Source organism: Rhincodon typus, chromosome 25 (genome assembly GCF_021869965.1).
Source record: "Rhincodon typus isolate 14 chromosome 25, sRhiTyp1.1, whole genome shotgun sequence".
NCBI lineage: Eukaryota > Metazoa > Chordata > Chondrichthyes > Orectolobiformes > Rhincodontidae > Rhincodon > Rhincodon typus.
In genome coordinates this window covers 6,922,609-6,942,626 of record NC_063356.1, presented here as the reverse complement: position 1 = coordinate 6,942,626, position 20,018 = coordinate 6,922,609, and the positions used below count along the sequence as shown (strand labels likewise).

General features: G+C 38.4%; 1 protein-coding gene across 5 annotated transcripts in view; it reads left to right on the top strand.

The window, feature by feature from the left end:
- tmcc2 (transmembrane and coiled-coil domain family 2) overlaps nucleotides 1-19,159 on the top strand; it is a 143,263-nt gene extending 124,104 nt beyond the window's left edge. For all 5 annotated transcript variants that reach the window (XM_048612076.1, XM_020531891.2, XM_048612075.1 and 2 more), the window contains 2 exons: nucleotides 6,632-6,767; nucleotides 10,582-19,159. In XM_048612076.1, the coding sequence (XP_048468033.1) occupies nucleotides 6,632-6,767; nucleotides 10,582-10,893 (448 nt within the window). In that variant the 3' untranslated portion in view covers nucleotides 10,894-19,159. The remainder of the gene's footprint in view (nucleotides 1-6,631; nucleotides 6,768-10,581) is intronic.
- The last annotated feature ends 859 nt before the right edge of the window (nucleotides 19,160-20,018 follow it).

Genomic DNA, 20,018 nt, shown 5'->3' with positions numbered 1-20,018 from the left:
GTGTAAAATGTTTGGTTATGTTTGGTGTTGAGGACAGAAGGGGGTGCAAGGAAGAAGGTGAAAAAATAATGTGGAGAATTTGAAAGGGGCAGTAATTTATTTAGTTGTTACTGTTGCAATGCCTTGAATTGCCTGGAGGTGGTGCAGTCTACCATAGACTTTTACAAGTTCAGTTGTTCCACCAACTATTTCAATGTAGCGTCCCTGCTGGCAATCTGCATTTTAAATACAAATATAATTATATTTGAAATGTATTGGTTATCTGTATAAAATATAAGGTGAGGCTGTAATGAAGCAAATTGTCAATTTTAGATGTAATTTTGAGAGAAGGTTCAAAAAGGCAAATCAAGTTAACTCAAATTTGTCTCTAAATTTTCTTGGTTTATTTTGTGTAAGGATCAACTGTACTGAAATTTCTGCATATTGTAGCTGAGCATCCCAGCATGAATGAAAAACTATGTTTAGATGTAACCTGTTTTAGTTTGATATTATTTAATTGCCCTATCGATCACCCGTTCACTGTGTTTGCTTTTGCCCTAAAACACACACTTCTGCTGAAATATGGTTTCACAGAAGCTGAGATAACAAATGTTACCAGTTGAATCAGAACTATGTCTGCGTTTGCTGAACTGGGAGTGGGAATGCTTGCTGATTTTTATCATAATTTCAATTCAGAAAATTTCAGCCCTCTTGCCCCAGTTGTGATCTTTTAACATGCTAGAAATCTACAATAAACACTGATGTGGAAGTGCCGGTGTTAGACTGTGGTGGACAATGTCAGAAATCACATGACACCAGGTTATAGTCCAACGGTTATTTGAAAATGCCAGCTTTCAGAGTCTCGCCCCTCCTTCGGGTGTTAGTGAGAGAGGTACATAGAACAGTACAGCACAGTACAGGCCCTTCAGCCCCCGATGTTGTGCCAACCTATTACCCTACTAAAATCAATCTACCCTAAATTTTACTATCGTCCATATCTATCCGAGTCGTTTGAAAGTCTCTCAACTATTTGACTCCGTTACCACTGCCAACAGTGCATTCCACATGCCCACCACTCTCCGTGTGAAGAACCTACCTCTAACATCTCCCTTATACCTTCCTCCAATCATCTTAAAATTATGCCCCCTCGTAATAGTTGTTTCTGCCCTGGGAAAAAGTCTCTGAGTATCCACTCTATCTATGCCTCTCATCATCTTGTAAACCTCTATCAAGTCACCTCTCATGCTCTTTTTCTCTCCAATGAAAAAAGCCCTAGCTCCCTCAACCTTTCCTCATAAGACCTGCCCTCCAGTCCAGGCAGCATCCTGGTAAATCTCCTCTGCACCCTCTGTAAAGCTGCCACATCCTTCCTGTAATGAGGTGACCAGAACTGAACAATATTCCAAGTGTGGTCAGAGCAGAGTTTTATAGAGCTGCAGCATAACCTCACAGCTGTTAAACTCAATTCCCCTGCCAATGAAAGCCAACACACCATACGCCTTCTTAGAACCCAAAAGGTAGTATCAGACACAGAATTCATAAGTAAAAGATCAAAGGGCTACACCACTGATGACAGTATATTAAACAAACCCAAGATGCTGTTAAATCTGTAATCAGTTAGAAGACTTTAATTGGTTAATATGTATATGTAAATCCTTGAATTCCTTTCAAATCACTGTCCTGAATGATCTAAAGGTTTTATCAGTATAAAGAAGAGGTGCCGTTTTAGGTCGGACAGTGCATGTTAGATGTGAGGCTTTGTTTAGAATCTATGTTTTGGTTTGGAGTCAGACTGGTTTTATTTCTAAAGCATTGACTGTCTATAACTTGTGTGTTTTTTGAACAAGGTAGAATGTATCTGCAAATACAAATTCCCCCATAGATTTATTTGTGTGTGTGTGTGTGTGGTGGGGGGGTGGGGCTGGTGGAGAGGGTGTATGGGTGTGAGGTGGGGTCACCTGTAGCGCGATTATAAACCCCAAGATCCCAGTTGAGGCCGTCCTCATGGGTTCCGAGCTTGGCTATCAACCTCTGCTCAGCAATTCTTCTGCATTGTTGTGTATCCACATGTCCGCCTTTTAGAGGATGTTTTACCCAAAGGTCGGAGGCCGGATGTCCTTGACCATTGAAGTGCCTCCCCCACTGGGCAGGAACATCCCCGTTTAGCGACTTGTTGCACGGTGTCCATTCATCTGTTGTAGTAGCCTCTGCATGGTTTCACCAATGTGCCATGCCTCTGGGCATCCTTGCCCTGTAGCATATGCAATAGACAATGTTAGCCGAGTCACATGAGTATCTGCTGTGCACATGGAGGATGGTGTTGCCATGTGTGATGGTGGTGTCCATGTCGAAGATCCGGCATGGCTTGCAGAGGTTGTCATGATAGTGTTGTATAGTTTTGTGGTTGATGTTATCCTGAAGGCTGGGTAGTTTGCTGCAAACAATGGGCTATTTGAAGGTGAGAACTGGAGACATGGAGAAGATCTTGGCGAGGTGCTCACCATCATTGATAATGTACTCCAAGGCTGCGACAAACATGGTGTAGTTTCTCCACTCCTGGGAAGTAATGGAAGATGAAGGGTACCCTGTCGGATGTACCTGTGTCTGTCTTCTGAAGAGGTCATTCCAGGTTTTCGCTGTAGTATGTCTGAACTGGCGATCCATGAGCTGGGCCTCGTATCCTGTTCCTATGAGGGCGTCCTTCGACACCTTCAGATCCTGTGTATGCCTAGGGCTTGGCTGCAGGAGATGCCTGTTTTAATATGTTTAGGGTGGAAGCTGTTTGGGAATAGGAGGAATGTGATTGACACCTGAAGGTGTTGAAGGATGCCCTCACAGGAACAGGACACGAGGCCCATCCTCATCAGTGGTGTGACCCTTTTGATCTTTTACTTACGAATTCTGTATCTGATACTACCTCTCTCACTAACACCTGAAGAAGGACTGAGCTGCCGAAAGCTTGTGTTTTCAAATAAACCTGTTGGACTTTCACCTGGTGTTGTGATTTCTGATAATAAAAACTACAAATCCTGGAAGGACTCCACACCAGAATTAGTGTTTTAGGTCAGAACTGGAAAATATTGAGTTGAATGGCTTTTCAGCAGGCACAAGATACAGAAATAGGCTAGGAACAGGAAGTATAATTGGGATCTACTGATCCCAGGGCCTTCCAGTCTGTCTTCCACCACATTTCTGGGGTTCAGGAACCATCTTCTCTTTGCCTGATTGACCTATACCTTTCCCCACACCATTCTGCTGTAATTATTGACACCGTCTGTAGACCCCTCTTCAGTTCCCATACTTTTTCCCCCTTTATCTTCTACCGTCACCACTTAGTCATTTAATCACTCTTGCACTCAACTATATCTCTCCCACTTGTTCTTTTATGTCCTATTTTACTTTCTCCCCCAATGTGAAATATCTCCGTTCTAATGAAAGATCATCAAGCTGAAATATTAACCTCTGTTTCTTTCTCCACAATTTGATGTTGATTATATCAAGCATTTATGTAACTATTTTAATCCTTCTTGCATTTCTCCCTCGTGGCTTACCCATCTATTGGTGTCGTACGTGTTCTTGTCTATCACTGAATCAAACCCATTTTCTTGCAGATTATTAGCTTATTGACAAAATTCTTAACTTTTGGAGAATAACACAGCTAGAAAAGTTAAAGTAAATTCAGCTGCCTTGTCGCTTTTTTACACTTACAGATTTCACGCTCCAAAAATGACTTCTTTGTGCCCTACACTAAATCTTTATTTACAGTCTGTTCCAGGTCATTTTCCACTCCCCTGTTCACTCCTTGCCCCTCATGCCCCTCTCAGGCTTCTCTGTCTCCCTCCATGTTCCCCTTTCTAGATTTCCTGACTCCTTCCCTGCCTACACTTCAAATGTTCTTCATCCCCATCCACCATGGTATAATGCCAGTTTGCAATCTCTTCTGAATTAGTCACTGATGAAAAACCACCTACCTGTGCAGTTCACATCCCCAGAACAGGTCAGCTGTATATGTTCTCCTTGAGCACATCATTTGCAGGTTAAGTTATAAAATGAGTGACTGAGGGTGCCAATGCGACAGTGTAAGCGGTACACAGATTCTGAATTTTAAATATTCGGTCACTATTCAAGAAAGAACATGATAAATGACTAAATAGCTTACTAAATTTAATTTACTAACCTATAGTCTGTAATGACCATGTTTTATTGTTGCAATTTTCAAAAAAAATGATTGTGTAAATTGATCATATCACATTTACCCCAGTACTTCTGTACCTATCTTCTCTCTAAGCAGTGTAATGGCAGTATGTTGATAGAGTTGAGTGAAAGTGCCTCTCTATGACATCATAGATATCACTATATTACAGATGCAAAACAAGCTTTCATTTTTGTTTGAACATTTAATGCTATGTTTTGACAGTCTTACAGGACTAGTCGCTTTGCAGTATGGGACTGAAGTATTACTGAGAAAGAGGAATGTTGTCCAAGCTTTTCATTTTGCATGCATTAGAATAGGCGCAGGAGTACCAAATTTTAGAGGAAACATCAGCTTACCTTTGGTGAGAAAAGGGTGCTGATTAGTAGGCTGGTAGATTCTGATTGGTTGAAGCATTGCCAAATGCACCAGGGAACTATTGATGACTATGCTTTTGTTCTGCTGGATATCCAGACCATGCAGAACATACCATGTAACTCACTACAAATCTACACTTTTATTAACTTGGATGATCCAATAGGAGATGCACTCTACTTGGTACCACCTGGATATGCTCTTCTTGCTTGCAGAGGTCAGGGCCCTGCTAATGAATATAAACAGCTTCTAGCAAATGTGAATGAGTGACTTCAACTAAACATAGTCCGTTTGTCAACTAAACAGAGACTAGGAATCTTGCAATGAGTAACATACCTCCTGATTCTCCATAGCACCCCAGCTACAAGGCTGAAATCAGCAATGTGATGCAGTACTCCCACTCGGATGAGTGCAGCTCCAACAACAGTCAGACACCATCCAGAACAAAGCAGCCCACTTGATTGGCACTACATCCATAAACATTTACTCCCTCCAACACCAATCACTGCAGAAATTCACCAAGACACATTACACCAAACCCACAGCTTCCAGCATCTAGGAGGACAAGAAAGCAGATATGTGGGAACAGCACCATGTGCAAGTTCACATCCTGACCTGGAAATATAGCTTCACGGTCATTGGGTCAAAATCCTGGAACTCCATTCCTAACAGCACTGTGGGTTGATCTACAGCGAATGGACTGCAGGAGTTCAGGAAGGCAGCTCACTGCCTTCCTTTTATTAAAGGAGAAAATAGAAATAGGAACTGGACTAGTGAGTAGTTATGACCTGTTCCACTGTTTGATTAAATGCTACTTGACCTGTACATCAATTCCATTTAGCTGTTTCCTGCAGTCATTAACCTGGGGGTTGAAATTAGTAATTCCTCTCTAATTTGCAGTTCAGGTTGATATCATTTTATTTTTTTCTTGCCAATAATTAAACTTTGTGACATTTATGGGCCAAAAGTCCACTTTAAGAGCAGAGTAATTCATGACCGAGAACGGCACATCTCCCAATTCAAATGAAACTGCATTATCTCTCCAATTAAGTTGAGAATAACATGCTTACTGCAATTAACATTTAAATAATTATTGCTATGTGAAAAGATGCCTCCTAATATTAGTCCCAAAGTAAACAATATCCCAATTTGTACTTTTTGTTCTCTTATTCACCAATTTAAATTTAATTTGAGATACAGCTGAGGATTAACCTCTTGTTATCCAGTAAGTATTTTGTATACTTGTACAGGTGATTTCTAATTAGCCACCTCTGAATTCTGAAGAGTCCAGCATTTTCCAGTCTTTCTTCTGTGTTCTTGACATTGAAGACCCTGTCTCTGCTTTATCCTCAAAGTAACCACAGTAGGCCAGGAGTGTAATGTCTCTTGAGTTCATTGATTTCTAAGTGGTACCAAGTAGAGTGCATCTCCTATTGGATCATCCAAGTTAGTAAAAGTGTAGATTTGTAGTGTTACATGGTATGTTCTGCATGGTCTGTACAAGTACAGCTTCTAAGAATGCAAGAAAATGATCTGAAACTACTGCAGAGTATCTTCTACTACTCCTTGTAATGGTACATTGAACATTAAGAGAAGGATAGGGTCTATTTTAAAAATGAGACTCAAATATTACTGGAAATCTGCAATTAGAACCAAAATGCTGGCAATGCTCACTGGCTATGGAAGGCACCTGTGGTGAGAGAAATGGAGTTTACATTTTGGGTCAATGATCTTTTGACTTTCTACAGAAGCAGTATAATCTCAGGAGCAAAAACAAATTTGGTGGAAAAGCTCAGCAGGTCTGGCAGCATCTGTGAAGGAAAAATTAGTTAATGTTTCGGGTCTGGTGACCCTTCCTCTGAGGAAGGGATCACCGGACCCGAAATGTTAACTCTGTTTTTTCCCTTCACAGATGCAGCCAGACCTGCTGAGCTTTTCCACCAAATTTGTTTTTGTTCCTGATTTACAGCATCCGTAGTTCTTTCGGTTTTTATTCAGTATAATCTCAGTATTACCCCAATTGTCCTACTTCCCCTAATTCATATGTTCATGTATAAGCACTGTAAATTGTAACTCTCTATACAGGTATGAGCGCCTGGAGGAACAATTGAATGATCTGACTGAACTTCATCAGAACGAAATGTCTAACTTGAAGCAGGAACTTGCTAGTATGGAGGAAAAAGTTGCATACCAGTCAGATGAGAGGGCCAGAGATATCCAGGTATGTACTGCTGCTAAGCAATGAGTTGTTTTGGTTGGTGAGCATGCCTCCAAATACCCTAGGTGGAAACTTCAGCTGTGCTACTAAGGGGAAAGAGATACTTCATAATAGGATTGAAATTCATTCTGTTGGATGAATGAGCCAAGACTCTCTTTTCCTGCATCTTTGGATAGCATTGATAGAAATAACAGAATTGGAAGCTACTGGGTGACTCCAGTAGTTCCACATTCAAATAATTGCTAATAGCAGATCTCCAATGTCTTTTATCACTTCTGCCCCCCACACCCCCAAATGAATGTAGATCAGCTGAAATATTTTGCAATTTATTGCGAATATATTGCTTTCAAATCCGTTTGAGCAGATCTCTGTGAGAATGTAGTGCTCATGTCTTATTTGTAGATTTTGGCAATAAAACATAATGGCATTTTTAGAAAAACTATACTCATTTGAGTGCAGAGACAACACAGTATGGAGCTAGAGGAACACAGCGGGCCAGGCAGCATCAGAGGAGCAGAAAAGCTGACGTTTTGGGTTGGGACCCTTCTTCAGAAATGGGTGTAGCATCTGAGTGCAGCTTACTTTTTGGGCAATCTTCAATCATTCCCTCCTCCAGTAACTCCATTCAGACAGGCTTATTCTCACTGGGCACAATTCTCACTGGGCACAATTCTCACTGGGCACAATTCTCACTGGGCACAATTCTCACTGGGCCACTTTAGTGAAACCTTAGCACAGCAGTACCATTGCTGACATAAACTGCTCGAAGTTGATTCATTTGGTCATTTAACTTTTCTATTCAGTGGTGCCATTCTTTTTCTCCCATTCTTCCTCAAAGGTGCTGACTTATGTAGTTATGCAATTCCATAAACACAACTATTTCTTTGCGACCATGCTGAACTAACCAACCTTTAAGTATCTTGATTGTAGATTATTGGGATATAGGATGCTCCCAATGAGGCATTTTATTGTGCTTCTCTAATTATCTTTGAGTTGTTGCAATACTTATTAGGGAGGGGGTACCAGAATTTTAATCCAAAAGAGAAGCAATACGGTGTGTAAAACATGTGGGGATATCATCGGTGATGGTGTTCTAATGCTGCCCTTGCTCTAAGTGGTGTGGAAGGCGCTGTCAAAGGAGAGTGAATGCTAGTGGGCTGTATGACCATTGGAGCATCGTGGTTGAGTCTAATGCTGATGTTATTGTATATACTCAAGTGTGCTTTCTAGCAGGATACTCGTTGTGGGCATAAATCTGGGTGTATTTTTCCTGTGTCTGAGTGATTAATTAAGTTGGCACAAACCGTGAATTTAGCCTGGAGATAACTAGTAGATATCTAGAACAAAAAGAATTAAGTTGCAGTGAAGGTTGCGTAAACTGGGCTTGAATTTCCTTATGTATAAATAATTCAGGGCAAATTTTATTGAGCTGTTTAAGATGATTAAAGGAGTTTATAATGTGCATAGGGAAAATTATTTCCTTTGGTTGGGAAACTTAGAACAAGAACCTCAGTATTAGAGCTAGGATGTCTAGAATTGACGTCAGGAAGCATTTCTTTACATAAAACAGTAGTAGAAATAGAACTCCTTACCAAAAACATGGTTAAGGCAAGGTTAACTGAAATGTCAAAACCAGTAAGATTTTTATTTAGGAAGTGTATTAAGAGTTACAATGAAGGCAGGTAAATCACCAAACTGATGATGCAGAAGGAAGCCATTTGGCCCATCATGCCTACACCGGCTCGTTAAATAAGCATCTCTCCCTACAGGCTGAAGGGGTTGGATGGTCTTACTATTATTGTTATTTTATAAACAATTATGGAAATCTCAAATACATTGTGGTACAGAATCTTGTTTTGCAGATTCTTTCCCCTGTAATTCCCCTAGTGATAAATTCTTGATCATAGCTAAGCCTTCTCAAAAGGGAAACATGCAGGTCTAAAAGCACCTCAGTTTGCACAACAGTGCTCTGCAGATGAAGTATTTTCTTGGTCAGGATATGGTATGTGTGGCAATTTGGCATGAAAAAATAGACAAGGAAAGCACATTCTGTTGAGCTGAAGAATGCATGTGGTTTGTATGTATGTGGGTGTCTGGGAAGTTTAGGATACTCATATTAGTCTTTGCTTTGATATGGTCAATCCAAGATAATCTCACACTGCGAAATGTATTGTTCAGAGAAGGATGTAACTGACAAGTGCAAGAGTGCCTGAGCAGACACATTCCTAAACTGTCTGATCCTGGTCTGACTCATTTACAGCCACTCTGCATTGTCTGGTGACCACACAGCACTCTGGCTGCGACTTCATTTCCTCTGTGGCCTTTAACCTTTTAAAGGACTAAAGGACCTTTCGCACTAGTCTCTGATGTATAACAGCTGTAAAAGTGATTTTTCCCTCTTTTTTTGTTTTTCCCTCTCTACCCTTGAAAATCCATTTTCATACCTACTTCATTTATTCATTTGGATTTGCTGTCAGTTCCTTCTGCCAAATACAGATCAGTTTTTATTGGGGATATTCATTTGTTAATAGTAGGTGTTTGAATATTTTTCTGTAGTCTTTGAGAATTGAACTAATTGACAGTAATGTGAATGAGCTATACAAATGTACACGTTTCCCATAGTAATGCATCATATACAGTTTCCAGGTATTTGAAGATGTTAAAGTTCATTTTGTTGTTATTTAAATTTGTTTTCAGGAGATGTGTGTTATGGAACCTTATCATAAAGTAGGGGTTCAATGAATGGTGCTGTTGCCTTATAAACAGAGCACCTAATATTAATGTTAATAACTTTCTGTTAAGTTTAAGGGGAGATTTAATAAGATTGTTCAAAATTATGAAGTTGTAATAGAGTTGGGGAGAAACTGCTTTTACTAACAGGAGGATCAGTAATATAAGGACAAAAATTTAACATAATTGACAAACTAAAACAGAAAATATCGGTTCATTTCTATTCAGTAAGTTATGATAACTTACAATACACTTTCTGAAAAAGCAGGGAGCAAATTCATTAGTAACTGTGAAAAGAGAATTGGATAAATACTTAATAAAGAAAATAAATATGTAACTACATAGGTAAGGAACAGAACTGAGACTAATTGGATAACTCTTTCAAAGAGCTTGTTCATGCGCCATATGCTGAATGGTTGCCCTCTGCTGTATAATTTTATGTAACTGTAAGGGAGAATGGATGAAGTGTACTGGATGCGTTAATTGGCTTTTGTTTTTGCTTTGCCTTAATTTTCTTTATACAACGCTGCAGTTGAGCCATGTTCCAACAACATAATATGGATAGATTTCTGGGTGAAATTGCCTCTAAAATAGTTGATGGATTTATCAATAACACATGGCTGTAAGAAATGTTTTTTCACTGGCAGAGCTGATATATTTCGGTGGATTTTTAGTAGAGATTAAATAAATTACATCCTGGAATGTCTCCTCATTTTGCCTTGTAATTTGTACATTTTCTATCCATCTTCACCAACAATGCTCAAGAGGAGGATAGGGTTTTTGTCAGTGAGAGATGTTAGTTCTAAGAGTAGAATGCTTTCCAGTTTGGTTATCCAGTGCTCAAATCAACCGTAGCATTGTTGTGTCTTTGTTCTATCTTTGGCCAGAACTTGGAGCTTTGGAGCTGCCCCATACAGCAACGGTTTTTTTCATAGCAGCCATTTTTTTTGACTTGTCAACCTAGTTTGTTACTGACTCTTTCATCTACTATCAAACTGAATCTGCATTGAAGCTGGCTTTGAGACGAATAGGATGTGATAAAAAAGTATTACTCATTTTGCTTTTTTTATTTGTTCACCACTTACAGGAAGCTCTGGAGTCATGTCTAACCCGCATCACCAAACTGGAGCTTCAGCAACAGCAGCAGCAGGTGGTACAGCTGGAAGGGGTGGAGAACGCAAATGCGAGGGCCCTGCTGGGAAAATTCATCAATGTCATCTTGGCACTCATGGCTGTCATACTGGTCTTTGTCTCCACCATTGCAAACTTCATCACTCCTCTCATGAAGACACGGTTCCGGGTGTTAAGCACACTGCTGCTGGTATTGTTCCTTGTCTCCCTCTGGAAACAATGGGAAAATATTGTGTACTTCTCAGAACAGATCCAGTTACCCAGCTGATCTAGACATTTTTGATAGCTGACAGATTGGTGTGTTTTTTTTTAACAAAAACAAGGTTTCCTGACATCTTGTTTTTTCTTCTCCTCTCCCATCCCACCTTATCTCATCAGTGTTGATGCCATTGTTAGCTTGGCGGCCACGTGCAACAATACGATATGTGGTGTGATGAGGCCCAATTAGAAGGAAGAGCTGATTGAACTATATTTCTCTTTTAAAGATCTTAACTGAACAGACTGTGGTGTATTGGTTGCACACTGACTGAAGCGAGTAATGAAGGAAGGCAGTTTGAGGAAGACACTGTTCATAATGAATTGTACCATTTCAGTATTTTTTTTTTGTTTCCTTCTTAACTTATAACAAATATTTAAGAATTTTTGAGGGCCAGGAGAGAGTCAATATTATTTGTGTGATTGATTGATTATATATTTATTTATAACTAATATACATCCGATATAGCACAAATGGTTTGCAAGATATTCTAAGCTTAATCACATTGCACATTCCGGTTTATGTAACAAAAGTCCTTAAAACTAGTAGAAATGAATCCTTACATAAGGCACTCAGAAGTGGAGAAAATATCCCTTTGGACAGCTCAAACAGGCAGTGAAGAAAATTTTATTTGGCCCAGCTTTTGCCATTAAAGGAGAGTGGAATGTTGGAAGAAAATTTGCAAATGCTCTCGGCAACAGAAAGTAGTCTCCACATTGGACCATGTTTTACAAAGAATTATGTTTTACTTTTCCCATCTTACATCTTTTGTGTGTGTTCCTTTCACTGCTGCAGCTGCCAGCATCAGTAAATAAAGAAATTGTCGCAGTTATATATTGGCTAGTCGCTGCAGATGTGAAATGGCAAGAGATGTCCTGGTCACTGAGATACTGCTGGACTACATGACCTTAAATGGAGGTGGTATGGGTATGGATAGTTTTTTAAGTCATAGTAGGATCCATTAGTGCAGCAGAAAATAGATGCATTACAACCTGTTCAGCAATTCAGATGGTGTTATTAGGAATTAAGACCATTATGTGTTACTAGGTAGATTGTCTGTCTGCAATTTTTTTGATGTTTTTAAGCACAATGAATTAATTCCACTTCATTCTCCCTCCATATCTTTCAATTACTTGACCTGTTAACCAGGCAATGGACACATCTCTGATGGAGAGAAAGTATTAGATCTACATGTTGGGTTTGGTGTGAAGACTTAAAGCTGTTAAAATTATATAAGTATATTTTTCCCAACTGCACTGTTGGAGGGTGCGTATCAGCTTTGTGTGGATATATAATGATTGAAAAAAGTTTGCTTCATGAGAACACAGTGGCTTTTGCTGGTGCGTTGCTTGAATTTTTTTAGAAAGATTTTTAAAAAATTTTTCAAAGCCATTTGGTGAAACAGCATGGTAATATTTTCCATTCAGTTAAGCAGTACTTGGTAGATCAGGAGATTATATGCGAGGTTTTCCTTTTGCTTTCTCCACTGTTCTTTCCCCTGCACCTTTTCATATTCTTGTATTCCTTTCCAAAGACCATTGTGAGCACATGGAGAGCAAATGCCTGACTGGAAATAACAGTTTGGCTGTTTGACCATCAGCAGCATGGTACAACGGCACAGGAGAGAGATTGTGGAAATAGACCACAGTACAGGCAGAGCTCGGCCTGTGTGTAGGCTGTTAAAACGTCCACACAACAAGCAAACATACAGTTGATTCCCATGAAATGAGAATTCTAAATCAGCCTACACCATAGATTCAGATGGCAAAAGTCATTCTGCAATTTTGATCTTATCAATTCAGAACATAGCAATAATGCTTACATCCCATTTTTTAAACAGTAATTTTGTCTTGTTTTATGTCTGGCATTACCTGTTTGTTTGTGGGAGGAGGTGGAGTATGGAAATGAGAGCTTTTTGTTTCTAATATTTACATCAAATTTGAGAATGATTGTAATTCTAATAGGCTATCCAAATAAATACTGATTATATCGGGAATCACTGGGGCTAAGGGTAGTGAGTGCAGCTCTCTCAAGTAGTTTGGCATAGCACACCAGATACCTAGAATGGCGGAAATACCAGAAAAGCATTTCCAAAAGATCATTTTTCCCTGTTTTAATCAGAGAATTCATCTCTTTTGGTGCTCATTTTATTTTGCAAACAATTAGCACCTAGCATTGTTTGAGTGCTGATTTGAAAATCTGTGTAGAACTAGTAGTGGTGCCTATATGTAGAGGAAAACCTTCACATCAATAGTCTAAAAACAAGTTAGATACTAGCATATAATTGTTGTAGTTACATGGAATTTGCTAGAACCTTGATATAACAAATAAATATGACAGCTCGAATATTGTAGACAGAAATTGTATTACGGGCTGTTGAAACACGGAAGTAATAGTACAGGGAAAGGAGGAAGAGATTAAGGATTGGAATGTATAATGTAGCCACCCAGTTAATTGATCATTTTAGTCAAGCTACAGTATGCTACTATAGTCAAGGGACCTGTTGGGCTAATGCAAGGATGTGGTGTCACTGGGGCCATTCTAACACATTAATATAGTACATTACAGTGTGTGTGTATGTATATAACAGGAAGGGTGATTAAACAAGGTAGTATGCTGTTAACGCAATGGAAGTTCTTGCCATGTAGGAAGGGATGTGCTTTCCTGTAAAGGTACAGTATGAGGAAAAAGGAGTGTACGGTTTGAAGGTCACTTGGTAATCTCAAGTTTTTAACAAGACTGGATATTTTTATGTAAAGCACTTTTTAGTTAAAGTACCTTTTTTCCTGTTTTGTGAAGAATAACTTGAACCATAGTTTTTGTAGCAAACTTGCTCGTTTGGTCAGAATTATAGATCTCGAGCTTTATGAAGATTGATGATAGAGCATTTACTGTCCTGATCTGTTTGCAGGAATTTATGATAATAAATATCTTAAATCTGTTTGTGCTTCCAATTTAGTTTTCCAGTATAAATTCCTCAATCAACATTTTTATTAGAAATGTACTTTGTAGGCTTCTCTTGCTACAAAGATGCACTCTTGCCAGTGCTGTACCTCTGCTGTGAGAGGGTGTGATTGTAGTGTGGTAAGTTTACTTCTGTGTTTCCATTAAGTAAGTGAAAGTAGGAATTGAAAATGGAAATAGAAGGATACTGGGCATTTTAAATGGGCATTGAATTATATTTGCACACCTTTTGGTCCATTTATCTCTACCTTCTAATCCTGGTTTAACTGATTCTGACTCTGTGCAATGCTGCTGGACGTAAACTCATTGAATTATATAGATGCTACTTCATTTATCCAAAATATGTTCTAAGGAATTGGATTTATGGAACTAGGACTTCTTCAATAGTTTATTAATCATATGCAACACTGATCACTGTTCCACTTGTTCCAGTAACACCAGTGATTTCCGCTCCCATGGCAGAGTGATCCCTTCCCAGATACTTGCTGAATTTTATTGGTTTTAAATTGTATGACTAGTTTTTGCTCTCTCCACTTACTGGTTCCATCCTTTTTTCTTAAAGCTTGTATTCAACCATATTGCATCCTTATCATCACTGTTGCATCGTTCAAGTAATCCTATGGATAATAACTGAACTTGCAATGCTGAAATCTAAAATTGAAATAGAATCTAGAAACATAACAGATCAACCAACATCAGTGAATAGAACATAAAACCTGAAAAATAAGTGAGAAGATATTTTATTACAGACACACCAGTGGGAGGGTGGAACTGTACAATGGGGAAACCCACAGAGCCATGGTTGGAATGATGAAACCGACTTGTCTTATTGTTTTTCTTTTCATTTTACTCATGATTTTTCTTCAAATTATTATCTGTAACATGTGCATATGTATATATCCTTTCTCTGAATGTTGTATCTTGCCCAGATACATTGTTCTATTCAGTTTTGAAAACAATTCTATATCCCAAATGTTAGTTTATCGATTCACTCTCATGCTGACTGAAGTGCTGTACATTTCCAGCATTTTTGATTCACCTAGTCTTGTATTTTGGACTTGTCTTTCAGCAAGGCATTGATCTCTGTTCAAGTATCAGGCAAATGATTTTCAACAGCTAGCAATGAATTTATGAAATTAATCATACCCACTGCATGATTTGCTGCCTGGGTATTTTAATTTTATAGAAAAGGCCAAGTGGTAGTAAATATGCCTGTTCACCAATGGGATAAAGCAAATAAATTTTAATAGCACATCATTTGCTATAACAAATTGTTTACCGTCATTATGGTCATGTTTGTGACTGACAGGAACATAAACTGTACATGAATAGAACAAAGCAAGTTACTAGCCATGCAAGTTAACAAACTTTCCTGTGGACCTTATTTTCAGAATTTTTGCATTTGCCATTTTGCCTCAAACTAAATCGGAAATAATACTGAACAACAATAACAAAATTCATTGACCGCAGAATTAAAACCAAACAGCATTTTCATTGCAGAGATTTTCTAATATTATGAAAAAATGTTCTTTACATTATTCATCGATTTTAATGTAAATAATGGGATTCATTCCTCGTGTCAGCAACTGAACATTCGTTGATATTTTCTTTTTCTACTTTAACAGTATTGTTCTTTTTGAAGATATACTGCCACTTCCCAATCTGAGCTTTCCCTGAGGATTGTGCACTTCTCGCAGTATCAAGCACTTTATGTAGGCCAGTGGAACTGTATCGTCAGGCAGTCAAAAGATACATTAATCTTAGTGTTTAAGTACAGGAGGTACTAGATCCTATTCAAGAGAGTTACTTCAGTGTGTACTACAGTATTGTACTGTAATACTTTAAGTGCATGTGACTTTGCTGTGACAGCAGAAACTGAAAGAGCAAATACACCTGATGTTCCTCTATCTTGCTTTACTAAAGTGGGCTGTCTTAAATCTTTTCGGATGAAGGGTCTAGGCCCGAAACGTCAGCCTGTCTGCTCCTATGATGCTGCTTGGCCTGCTGTGTTCATCCAGCCCTGCACCTTGTTGTCTTGGATTCTCCAGCATCTGCAGTTCCTACTATCTCTGTCTTAATTCGGTGGTAGATCTGTAGACCGACACTTTTTTGTTGGTTAATAGTATTGTTTGTTCCCTGAACATCAGATTATTTGCACCAAAGAATGTTCTTCCTCTGTCAGTGACAATGTGTTTTCCATTGACGACTCCTATTATTCTTAAAATAATTTATTGAAAATAGTTATAAAAAGCAATAAGATGTGGAAAGCAATTAAATGTCAAGTTTATCTGATTAGTGGCAAAGATCTGGTAAATCATCAGTGATAGTTATTTGAGTATATGAAGAACATTCAAGCAACTGAAAAAGACTAACTCTGTTTAATATAACAGCGTACCACAACTTGTTTTATATTACAAGTCTTAATTGCTACTGTTACAGATGTTTTAATACTTATAATGTTGTGTGATCTAGTTTCCTCTTTTCTCCCAACATTGTCAGCTGCCACTATGAAAGTCCTTGTGTTCTGAAAGCAGGCATTAAAGGGGAAGTCCACTTTTTGGGGAGGGGTGAGTACTTTTTATTTATGGTACATCCCTATTTTACAGTAAAACTATGTGAAATGGGGCATTTTATGCCCTTCCTTTGTAAGGAAAAATGGCAGACAAATTCTCCCTTCCTGCTTAGTTATTGAATGACTGAGATTGGGCTGGGCCAGATCAGTTCGTTGGTTGGCCTAATGTTTTAAATATTGGCAGTCTCCATCATAAGGGTCTGCTCTGCAGATGAGAAAATTCTTGGATGTAAGTTTTTTTTTTGTTTTTGCAATTTACAGGCAAGTTTCTTCCTCACCATCAATTGGAGGAGTACATAAAATAAAAATGCTGTTCTCATGTGCCATAAGTACGTAACTAAGTTTTCAACCACAGTTGCTTTACGAAATGAGACAAGGAAACTACATGGAAGTTGATTCTATGCTAAATATATTTTTGTTTTAATGTGTTCTATTTGCATAGAGATACCAGATGACCCTTACTGGGTATATGTGCTTTGAATTGGCAGGTTTACAGCAGTAGTTTATTGTTGGCCTCTTTGCTAAAGACAATACCAGAAAATACTTTCCCTGTTTTGGATTCTTGAAGTTGATAGATGGAGAAGAAGTTAGAATTAGTGGATATTCAAAAATAGTCAGTAATGCAGTCAAGCATGCAACATGATCCTACAGCAAGCCATGTTAGTTGTAACGCTGTATAAATAATTATCTCTGGTTGTGTTCTGTCCTGTAATAGAGAACATATGAAAAACGTTTCTTTGTAGCACATACTGTACAAAGCCCAAAGACAATTTTATTGATTAGAGGCAGTGCTCCATTGTGTTACATTAGTGAGTATGACATCCTCTCTCATGGGATGTTGTGCGTTGCAGATTCTCAGTCCATCTGGATCATAAGGCTTCCAATTGATGTAATGAATGTAGACTGCTACAATCCTTGTTTTATGTGCAAGGTCAAGAGTTTATTTTATCAGTTATTTAAAGAGATATCTGAAGTTATGATATGTCCTTATTTTTGAGTGAATTATTTACGTTGCAGTTCTTGCTAACACTCCAATTTGATTTGATTTATTTATTGTCACGTTTATTTTGTTACAAAATACGGTGAAAAGTGTTGTATAGTGTCGCCACAATCCAGCGCCATCTTAAAACACAGAAAAATTAACCAAAACACAGAATCTAAAGGCAGAAAAATAAAGAAATAAAGATAACATGCCTTGCTGAAACTGAATCCCTTCTTTACATGTTCCTTATGTGTAAACAAGATCAGTGTTATTGTTACATCAACTTCTGGGGAACAACTTTGTAAAACTCTCATAGTTCTGTGGTGTTTCCAGATCGTGCAAACATTTATTGTTTCCAGTTCCATTATTTCAAGATTATTAATGCTGTCTCAAACTTATTTTGCTTCAATCTTCATGTTACAATATATTTATTTATTACTTGAGATCAATGGCCCTTTACACATCTCTTCCATAAGGGTTACACTTGAGAGTACTCACTTGCAGGTGACAAATGCTCATTGCTAATTTTAAAATGAAACTTGCCTGTGCTGCAAAGTCTGAGTGGAAGAATTTTGTGCTTGTAGTTAAATGTACGTCTCTATTCCAAGATACCTACAAGGACAGGAAAGGCCATTTGAACCACTGGAAGTAAATTCCATATTTAGATCTCTCCTTGTGTGAAGAAATTTTTGCTGACATCAGCCCTAAAACTAATGTTTAATTGGTTAAACCTGTCACTTATTGGACACAGTGATGACTTTCTTGTGTCCAAAGATGAATTAATTCATTAGAATATTGGATGGGGAAATTAAACAGATCACTACCTCAGCATTTCAAAGCCTGTTTTCTCAGAGTCAAATGGATTGTAGCCCAGTGCTAACACCAGAGGCTAGACTTTATTCCTGGCTCATCCTCTTCAGAGTTAAGCATTAGTGGAGTCTCCGTTTTTGTGCACTGTTCTAGGGAGGGACAAAATGAGGTCAATTTACCGCTCCTATATTGCTGTACAGTGGTACTGGTTGAAAGATGTGTGTATGTGACTGAAATATGACTTTGAAGCTCTTCTTGGTTGAATAGGTTGACAGTGCTCAAAATGGCAGTGAGGAGGAGGAGAGTGGAACCAAAGGGTTTCTCACTTAAAACAATCACAGATGGAGTCAGTGTTTGGAATGGCATGTTATGTGATTAAATCACTGGCATCAACACATCAATATATGTCTGGCAGGTTCTGCTGATACATGGATTTCTTTGGGAATGTGTTGAAGTTATGTAGATGGATTGTTCAAACCTGAAATCGGACATTTCGATGCCAGTTTCTTTGGCTCTCAAGGTGCTTAAGTAACCATGTGGCTGAATTACTTTGCCATGCAAAGCACGTCACGGTGCCAAGGAACTTAATACTGGGTCTGTGTCATTTGAAATCTTTAATCAGGAGAGCAAAAATCATGGAAGGAGTTAGAAGATTTTTGAGTAGGGGGATAAAGCTGATGGCAATATCAGATTAATGTTGTCCTTTGTAAATGGCAAGAATAAGGAAATACTTGGTGACTTTGCTGATTCCTTGGGGATCTTCATTTGCTGGTGTTCCTCATTATATGCTCAGCATAAAGATCTGGGCATAGAGTTTCAAGGATACATTTGATAATGGAATCTCCCATCATCCATTCGTAGTATTTTATTTTCTGGAAGAATAAATGTCTAGATAAATTTACACTTCTGCATTCAATCAAAATGAAAACCTGAAATAAAATTGTCAAAAAATAAACCAATTTTCAAATAAATTTGTTCAACAGTTCAGTTTGTTTTTTGGTTCCTACGGGATAATCTCATGGTTTACTTGAACATAGTTTGACTCTTTATCAGCCCTGTTGACCCATGGTTATGCCCTCATGTTGATACCAATCTGCTCAAGAGGTTCCAGGATCTGAACATTGTGCTATAAAGTCTTAATTGGTCAGTGAGTGATGCTGGCTATTTGTTCATTCTTCTCTTGAAGGCACTGCTGCTAAGGTACATTAATCATCTGTAGGGTTGTGTTTTAGTGCTGAGTATCCAGTTTGTAAAATGTGCAATTAATTTGGCCATATACTCATTCTCCAGCATGGCCACTGAATAATTTGTATTCATGTGCCTTTAACATATGAAACAATTTGAAATTTTTACTATGGACATTTTCAAATAAAATTAGCCTCTGAGCTACATGAGAAATTAGGATAGATGGCCAAACGCCTAGCCAGAGTTAGATTTAAAGGACTGTCCTGAGGGAAGCAAAAAGGTTCAAGGAGGAAATCCCAGGCTTTAGGATTGAAATAGCTGAAGACATGCCAACTAGTGAAGCGAATAAAAACGAGAATGCTCAGGAAGCACAGTGACATATGAGAGCTGTAGGCTGGAAAAGGTTGTAGAGATGTGGGCTGAATTGAGTTATTGGATGGATTTGAAAACAAGGACAACACTCGTTAAACATTAAAAAGACAGCCTGGCAATTTTGGTGCTCTTCCTCCCAATCTTAGCAGCAACAAAGCTTTCTCCTGATAATATTCTGGGGATAAAGGATTGAATCAAGCACCTTTCAACATGTACGTTTTGTTCTTTAATAGCAGAAATCAAGCATATCAT